This window comes from Monopterus albus, unplaced genomic scaffold (assembly GCF_001952655.1).
Source record: "Monopterus albus unplaced genomic scaffold, M_albus_1.0 scaffold77.1, whole genome shotgun sequence".
NCBI classification, from domain to species: Eukaryota; Metazoa; Chordata; class Actinopteri; order Synbranchiformes; family Synbranchidae; genus Monopterus; species Monopterus albus.
Window position 1 is genome coordinate 1276987 of NW_018127957.1, and position 9157 is coordinate 1286143.

The following is a 9157-nucleotide window of genomic DNA, read 5'->3' on the forward strand; positions in this document are numbered from 1 at the left end:
GCGACAGGCACCGGAGACCTTACGGCCACAGCTCCGAACAGCCGCATCGACAATGGAGGCGGAGAATATGGTCCACTCAGATTCAGTGTCTCCAACCTCCCCCGGGATCTGGTCAAAGCTCTGCCGGAGGTGGGAGTTGAACATTCTGCTAAATGTTCCCAACAGACCCTCACAATACGTTTGGGTCTGCCGAGCCTGCCATCGGATCCAGCTCACCACCAGGTGGTGATCAGTTGACAGCTCCGCCCCTCTCTTCACCCGAGTGTCCAAGACATACGGCCGGAGGTCAGATGAAACAACCATTTAGTCGATCATCGACCTCCGGCCTAGGGTGTCCTGGTGCCATGTGCACTGATGCACACCCTTATGCTTGAACATGGTGTTTGTTATGGACAGACTGTGACTAGCACAGAAGTCCAGTAACAGAACACCACTCTGGTTCAGATCGGGGAGGCCGTTCCTCCCATTCACGCCTGCTGTGTAACAGCAGATCAGATTTGTAAGAGATAATATTGTAATAATAAATGGTAAAAGAAGCAGCAGCTGTAGTAGTCTGGTTAGATGAAGCATTGCAGGTCAGTCTCACTGCAGTGTAGGTGACTTCAGAATCTGTCCAACATGATATATCGAGGTTTATTTATACTACACTTTCCAGCAGCCACCAGATTGACCAGAGGGCCTCACATAACCTAAAATTCACCTTCAATCAAAACAATACAGCATGCAGACAAAACAGTGCAGCACATAATACAATAAAATGATGTCGAACTCGAACTAGAATACATAAAAACAGAATTTTTGGTGGATAGGTGCCGTACCTAGCAATCAATTAAACATGAATAGAAACCAAACACATATACAATAGAATGATAACACTGGAAGAATTAAAAGCTAGTGTAAATAAGTTTTAAGTTCTGATTTGGACGAAATGATATCCGGTGCTAAATGCGAAGCTAATGGCAAAGTATTCCAAAGCCTCAGAGCAACAACAAGAAAAGGTGTGATCTCCCCATCTTTTATATGTGATTCTTTGGATGTCGAGCTAACACTAGGAAGAAACCCTAAGTGTTTTAGAGTATTTGTCGAAAAGAGTTCAGCACAGTAAGAGAGTGTGACAGTTAAAATTTTTAAAACATTTAAATTTTGGAATCGATCCTAAAGCGCATATGGAAAACTTCTTGTATTGTGGCTATAGTAAGTGGTTGTCACTGTACAAACAGCACATTTATCTTAACTGCATGGAAATTGAATGGCATCCACTGAAAAGCCCACAGGTATAGAACCTCGCTTTTAGATCCTCTGACCAGTTGATTTAGAGTCAAAGGGGATCATGCTTTTGCTGTCGTGGGTCCAAATCATAGAACAGTTTACCATTTAACATTCGAGCAAAAGCTGGAAGTGGCTTTAGATCCCACTTAAAAACCTCATCTTTTTTTACTCTGATGTTTAAACCCAAGTTGCTCCATTGTCTCTTTTTATTTATTTTTGATTGTTTTTAAAAAATTTTTATTTATTTTATTAACTGATGTACAGCACTTTGGTCTACTCCTGTTGTTTTAAATGTGCTTATAAATAAAATCTGATTAATAGTAGGTCAGCATTAACAATCAAACACCAGTCAATCAATTCAATAGGAGGTTTTTTGTTTTTCCCCAGAGAGCATTTCTCTCTGACTCGTAACACTGGCAATGTTCATCTGTGGTTTTCTTTAAAAAGTAACAGCAGCAGTAAAATTGTATTTCACCCTGTGATGGTTAAACTTTGCAATCAGCCCACGGTTCCCATACTTGCTCAGCTGTGAGGGAGAATCCATATGGATCACAGATCAACTACGATCTGTTACAGTACTGATCCACAAGGCCCAGTAAATTCAGTAAGTTAAAAAGTCCCCTCCCTCACACCTGCACTTCGACCGGAGGATGTGTGCATGGTTCTACACTTGCTGCCAATTTGTACAGTGTTATGTAACAGCTGCGGTGCAACTCAACACCTAAGAATTGTAATAGTGGTTTCACACCCAGTTATTGAGATGTTTAGATTTTTCAGTATCCTTTGAGAAACCCGTGAACTTTGAGTCATGGTTTCTTTCACGGTATTCTCAAAACTATGGGATGAATCTTACTGTCATTGGGACTGCTAATATGTCAGGCTGATAGTGTGCATATTGGCCATTTGTTCAATAGAAAGCTCTTGGAAAATCTTTATTTTAGTGATCTGTAGGTCTTTTTTGTCTTTGGTTTTTTCCTTTTCCATATTGTGACAATCAGTCTTCAAGACCATGCCATTATTCCTACACTAAAATGGAAGATTTCTGAGCTGTAATGCTAGTTACAATCACAGGCCACTAGTAGTTGTCATCATCCAGATGTGAGCATTTAGTATGACTTCAGATTACATTCCACCATGGCCAGTTTGTAATAGAGGCTCTCCAAGAACCCTGTGATAAGCCTAAAAAATATTCAGGGCTGTCACTCCATGGACTGTACAGCAGTGGCTTAACAGTTGTGTTTACATGAACACAATGAATTGTTCTGTACTGTGAAAACAAATGTTTTAACCGGAATGAAATAAAGGCTAAAGTGCACTACTATTGAAATATTCAGCCTGAGCTTTTAAACAGCTAATTGATGTGTGGTTTCCAAAGATCTCTTTTTTCTGTTGCATTGTTTTGAGATTGCTTTGGCCTTTTGGTTACATGAAAAGCAACAGCTCCTTACAAAATATGGCCTAAAATAATAAAATGCATTATTTTGAATATGTTGAAATCCAGCATGACTGCCATTGTTATTACTGTTATCAAGGGCTTGAGTGCCAGGTTTTGGTGTCCTGAATCAGTATTCTCTTAGACTTTTTGTCTAAGAGAATACTCTGACAGCTGCTAATTCATTGTAAGAAAAAAAAAAAAAAGGTTTTGATTATCAACTGTATTGACTTCAATCAAAAATATGTACAGTACAAGTCAGACTTTCAGTCATGTCTTATTTGCCACTATGTTCTGTTTATGCAGACGATGAAGTCGACCTGCAACACAGCACAACAGGGGGTGAAGAAGGAAACTCTGGTGAAGGATCGCCTGCAAGCAAACGCAAAGGGAGGTTGTCCAAAATGGGAAATATCTTCAAGCCCTGGAAATGGCGAAAGAAGAAGACAAGCGAGAAGTTTACCGAAACATCTATAGGTAAGCTTAGGTCAAGGGCTTACCAATTCCACCTGTTGTGTGGATTGCCTCTTAACTGATTAATTTAATGTTACCTTTTTCAGCTCTAGAAAGAAAAATTTCTGTTAGAAAAAGTCGCCAAGAGCTGATTGCAAGAGGAGTTCTAAAGGAAATCCCAGAGAATGGTAGGTAGTCTTACAGTTGTCTCTATTATCCTCTAGATGAAATGGTTTCAGTTTGACACTTATTTTGTTTCTTTGTCTTCATGGAACAGACAATGTGAACCACTCCAAAGCTCTGCCAGTCAAAAATGGGCACCCTGTGCCAGTGGACATGGAGGGGGTGTCAGAGGCGGGGGTGCGACTGTCTCAAGGGGAATCGGACATGAAGCCGAATCCTGTTAAGCTGCCCCAGGCAGATGAACGTCGAAGCAGAATACCATCTGATCCCTCTCGGAGTAACCGTGCACCTCTAGATGTGGACTCTCACACACGGCTTTCTGTGGACGTAGACAGACGAAGCCGTCTGCCATCGGATGTCCCTAAGGGGGGAGGATCTTTATCCCGAGGACCTCCTCAAGAAGATAGATGTCGCAGAGAAGAGAGGAGAGATGGAAAAGATGATAGAGAAGAAAGAGGAAGGAAGGACAGGGAAGAAGTGGAAAGACGGGAATGGCAAGAGGAAAGGGAAAGGGATGGGGGTGTTGACCGGAGGGAATACAGAGACTTCAGAGAAAGGCGCGACAAGAGAGATGAAAGGACGGACAGAGACAACAGGGAAAGGAGAGATCGCGAGCTAAGAGAAAGGAAGGATCGGGATGAGAGGGAGCGCAGAAATCGTGAGGAAAGAGAAAGGAAGGATCGGGAAGAGAGGGAGCGCAGAAATTGTGAGGAAAGAGAAAGGAAGGATCAGGAGGAGAGGGAGCGCAGAAATTGTGAGGAAAGAGAAAGGAAGGATCGGGAGGAGAGGGAGCACAGAGATCGTGAGGAAAGAGAAAGGAAGGATCGGGAGGAGAGGGAGTGCAGAGATCGTAAGGAAAGAGAAAGGAAGGATCGGGAGGAGGGGGAGCGCAGAGATCGTGAGGAAAGAGAAAAGAAGGATCGGGAGGAGGGGGAGCGCAGAGATCGAGATAAGAGGGAAAGGAGAGAGAACCGAGATGACAGAGGTAGAGAAGACAGGGAGAGGATAGATGCCCGATTAGAGAGAAATGACCAAGAGGAAAGGGTCAGGAAAAATGAAAGAGAGCAACGAGATGAGGAGAAGGAGAGGGGAGAAAAGCTGGATGTCATGCGGCCCTTAGTCAGGCCGGTCTCTGAGATAGACGTGCGGCCTGCTCTAAAGAAGAGCTCCTCAGAGGAGAACAAGAAGGCTTGTCCTGCCTCAGAAGCTGATCGGAGGAGTACCCTGCCCAGATACACCCCAGCCACAGAGTTTAGAGAACGATCGGGTAAGAACTGGATTACACTAACTTACTGACTAACAGTTTGTGTTAAGAATCTACCACTATTGGTTATTCGGAATCTGGGTCACAGGATTATTTGAGGAAACAAAGAAATATCTGTTGTGATTATGATGTTCTAGACGTTATATGCACTTTAAGGTGTTCCCTATCGGGGATGCAAGTAAGTAAATATTTAACTTAAGAGAATGGAAATTAACAAAATACCCCCAGTGCCCGATTTTCTAAGGGAATTTGCGCCAATATTTAATATCAGGAGAAAACAGTTTTAAAATTAGCGGCAGTGCTGTCAGCATGGCAGCTGTTTTTGAGAGATCTATATGAGTGAGGAGAGGGTGTTTCTGAATTGGCATCTCTCTTTTGGGGATGGCATCTCTCTTTTACAGGCCTTTGGAGCATACCATGCTTCAGTCACTGAACAAAATGAAAGACAGTTTGGCTAGCAGAAGACTGTGATGAGGAAATGGTAGCAGTAAACACTCACTTAATCCCATGCTCCATGTCTGTGAACATGTACAGACACGGTGTTTATAAGTGAAGGTGCATTCAAATGAACTCTACTGCTGTGCTCATTTACATCATCAGCATTGGTAAATACGCTGTTAAATTGGAAAATTGTGGTGATGCAGTATTTTGTGCAAATGTTGGTCATTTGCAGCAGGTTCAGTAAATGTATCCCCATTGTGTAACAGTGGTGCTGAGATAATCCAGCGGGCTCTATGTGAATCAGATCTGCATTCCTAACAGAGAAACACACCTAACCCTGTGTGGAGCGCCTATGGTTGTCTCCTAACCAGAGGATTGGCGGTTCGATTCCCAGTCCAGTCGACATGTTGATGTGTCCTTGAGTTAAGACACCGAACCCCAAGTTGCTCCTGGTAGCTGTCCCGCTGGCATGCGAATGGGTTAATACTGTGAAAGCACTTTGAGTGTGCTTCAGTGCACAGGAAAGCACTCTACAAGAGCAAGTCCTTTTATTGTTTCAGCCTGTCTCGCTGTGGTGGTCACTGCTTTTTCAGCTAAGTGAGCTAAAATAAAGGTGATTTGACCAACTTTGAGTCAGTAAAATGACACCCTTAATTGGCTAATGGAAATGACGGTGTATCAGAACAGTTTTCTTTCTTTATTTAAATGAGTACAATTTAGCATTTTGTCAAAAGCTCCTTTGTTGCGCAGCTTTTCATGTACCATATCTTGCAAACTCATAATTAACCTAAACCTCGAGACTGACATTTGATGTCTTTTATTGAACATTGCATTATTCACCCATGCCAGCGGATGGAATGATTTTGTCTTGTCAGGTCGACGTGAGCTAACACACCCATCCTGTCCTCGTTACTGCAAACCATTTTCTTAGTAAATAGTCAGTGAGGGTTAGCAAGGTAGATTGAACTCTGAAGCTGAAACAATCAACATCAGGTTTTGCTCTGTGGCTTTAGGTGAACATGAAATGAGGGAAGAACAGGTCATTAGAGCCCCTCTGAGCTTCTCTGAGTCATGTTTGCTGTGTGTGGACTTCAGGTCATCTGATTCATGTTATTCTCACTTTTTCTAATAAGTGTAGAATCCTGATTAGATTTGCCCTCTGGGTAAGATCTGGAAACCTGCTTGTTTTCCAGGGTTAATAACACCTCAGCTTTTCCTTCAGTCTTTTACTGTATATGATGACACTACACAGTTTTCCTTGGTGTAACTGTACAATCACAGTAGAACCCGTTGCTGTTGTGACAGCTTTTTTAATGTGTGTTTGTGTGGAAACCCTCTGTAGATTCCACTGGTGTCCGCTTCATCCCTGACCGCCATCCAGCACCTGACTCTCAGCAAGAACTTCCACCACCCAAGCAGGCACTGCTTCCCCCGAAATTCCTTGCTGCTCCTTCCACTGAGTCTGGCAGGAGTCCAACCCCGTCCCCTTCTTCACCCTCTGCCTCTTTCTCCTCCTCCTCTTCCTTGTCCTCTGCTCCTATAACTGTGGCCAAGCCACTGCGGACAGTCTCCCTACAAGTCGAGGACCCACCTCGACCCTCCCTCACTGCCGCTTCGTCAGGAGACGCTGACAAGCCACCCCCTGTCCCTCCCCATGCCAAGCAGCCCCCTGTCCCTCCACCGAAACCCACAAACCGCAACAGCAATCCTGCACTGCTTGGTGAGTTTCTTAGTGTCTGCTCCTGCAGGCTTATTGCACACATAAAATTCTCTGTATAAATAGCTGCTTTTGACTTTGTGTGGCCTTTTTAATAGGATTTCAATAAGGTCTGGGAAAACTGTGCACTGGAAGTCTGAGAAACTGGTGTCAGAACATTGGATTTAAACAGTTTCTTTCATAGAGAACTGTAGAACACTTGATCATTCCGGCATCAAGCAAAATGTTGTTACAGTGTCGGGTCAATTACTAGTGGTTTACACTTGGTAGCATTTGCTATCACAAAACAGTGCCACAAGTTATGAAGGAGAGTGCCATCTACTCAGTTAGGCAGTGTGCTGGAGATGTCTGTGGTTTTCTCTCCCACCTTCCCCGAATGCTGTGCTGGATGAAACATCTCTCTCAGCAATAATGTTTGGATTATGGTCAACTTAATTGAGTTCTAGAGTAAGAAAAGATGGGGCATGTAAACAAAGTGGCTAGTTCAGTGCAACACTGACTAGGTACCATGTAGCAGTTGGTGTTGACTTTCCAATTAAACTTGAATCTTAACTTACAATGAAGCGATGCAGCAAGCTGTGTAACAACAGTGCATGTATGACCTCACTTCCAGTTAGAGGTCGTTTTCCAGACTGACACCATGAGAATTGTCAGTTAAGGTTGTTCAGGTGCTGCAATGCACCACTCACTGCAGAGTAGGTTTGAAAACAGCTCATTTAATTTGTCCTAGAAGTTGTGAATAGGTTGTTGCTGTTATGTCCTCATTACATCTCCAAACTTCATATTTATTTAAAAAAAAGGAAGAAACCAGTTAAATTTTAAGTCCAAGTGTTGACTGTAATTACCTTGAGTTCTGTCTCATAGTGAGTCCAAGTCTGGTTGCTGTGTAGGTGTTTTTGAATCCGTTGCTAGCATGCCGATTTCAGTGTGTACAGCCATCACCCTCTGGAGAGGAGACACGCACCAGCTTGTCCTTCTACCCTCTATGTGTGCTAGCACCTCTCTGGAGGGGAGACAGACACTGATTAGCTTTTAGTATCTCATATCCTTTGTCCTTGTACCTCACAGCTGCTCTTGTTTACAAGCCGTCCCAGTATCTATCTGTGCCAGTGACACATTCACTGCCATTTGTTAGCTGAGGTTTTTCTACATATGTTACTACATTTCCTGTCTCACTATTAGCCTGCAGCTGTTTGTGAGCACAGAACAGCTTGTCTTATAGGCTTTGTGAGGTTACACTGGGAATGGACTTTGTCAGCAACACACACATCTCATGCAGTCAGTCCCTGTAGAAGACATGTTCTTTTTTCTGTGTATTGGTTTATATTAAATAGTGTCAGTTACGTTTTCTCATAAGATATTTTAAGGCAATGTTAAATACATCATGGGGATTATAGCTGACCCAGACTAGATTTTTAGCCTGAGACTATTAATCTTTGGGAGATTACAAAGTCAGATTTTTCAGTTATCTTATTACTTATCAGTAATGTTGGGAACTACAGCAAAGCTACTCTAAGGAATTTAGTTCAATTAACTACAGTAGTTCAAAGTACTTTGTAAACAAATTTATCAAATTGACAATATACGCGTGATACAAAATATACTCAAAGTCACATGGCAGCAACAAACGCCACTCGGTTGAGTCTGTTACCTGAGGCTTGAGCCTGTCTTAAACAAAACAATCCCATCTGGGCTTTTTACAAGGATGAAACTGCAGTGAATGTTATATTTGTGTTACAAGTAAATCTGGATTTTGTATCATTCGACTGCAATTAAAATAGTAAAGAAACATATTTAAGTTGCACCTGTTTAGACCTACTTCAGCAAAAAAAAAACACACAAAAAAAACAGGCCTGTTGTCTTACTGGTGAGTTCTGTAACATCTCACTTGTACAGTCTTAATTACACAAATTTTCAGGTTGTACCTTTTCAGATGGTATGAACAGCTTGAACGCTGGTCTGAATAATTGGCCTATCTTTTTACTTGGCAGAGCAGAATTTCTTGATTGTACAACGCCTGGGCCATCTCTCCGAGTTGTTATCCAACAGGTGGTTCTGTTTGATGCTGAAAAGGTCCTTACCAGTGATGAAAAGCTGCTCATGTGCAGCATGATAAAATAAAAATCATTCCTTTTATGGCCCAAAATTCTTTGTAGTTTTAGTAGGTAATTAGACACAAATGGCAAAAAGTAATTTAACTTCTATTTTCATCACTATGCAAATATGAATGTAGTTGAGCTACCAGCAAGCTATTGCAAAATAGCAGTTAAATTAGTAGTAGTTAAATTACTAGTTTGGTTTCATGTACTTCTTCAGCACTCCCCAACACTACTTATCAACAGTAGGGATGAACAAACTGAAACAAGGAAAAATGGGGATTCCCTGTCACTGATTTCAT

At 42.3% G+C, this 9157-nt stretch overlaps 1 protein-coding gene across 7 annotated transcripts in view; it reads left to right on the top strand.

Moving 5' to 3' along the window:
• The window catches only part of phactr4a (phosphatase and actin regulator 4a), a 30861-nt gene that overhangs the window by 14390 nt on the left and 7314 nt on the right, over window positions 1-9157 (top strand). For all 7 annotated transcript variants that reach the window (XM_020606409.1, XM_020606407.1, XM_020606405.1 and 4 more), the window contains 4 exons: window positions 3008-3178; window positions 3262-3342; window positions 3432-4604; window positions 6385-6762. In XM_020606409.1, the coding sequence (XP_020462065.1) occupies window positions 3008-3178; window positions 3262-3342; window positions 3432-4604; window positions 6385-6762 (1803 nt within the window). The remainder of the gene's footprint in view (window positions 1-3007; window positions 3179-3261; window positions 3343-3431; window positions 4605-6384; window positions 6763-9157) is intronic.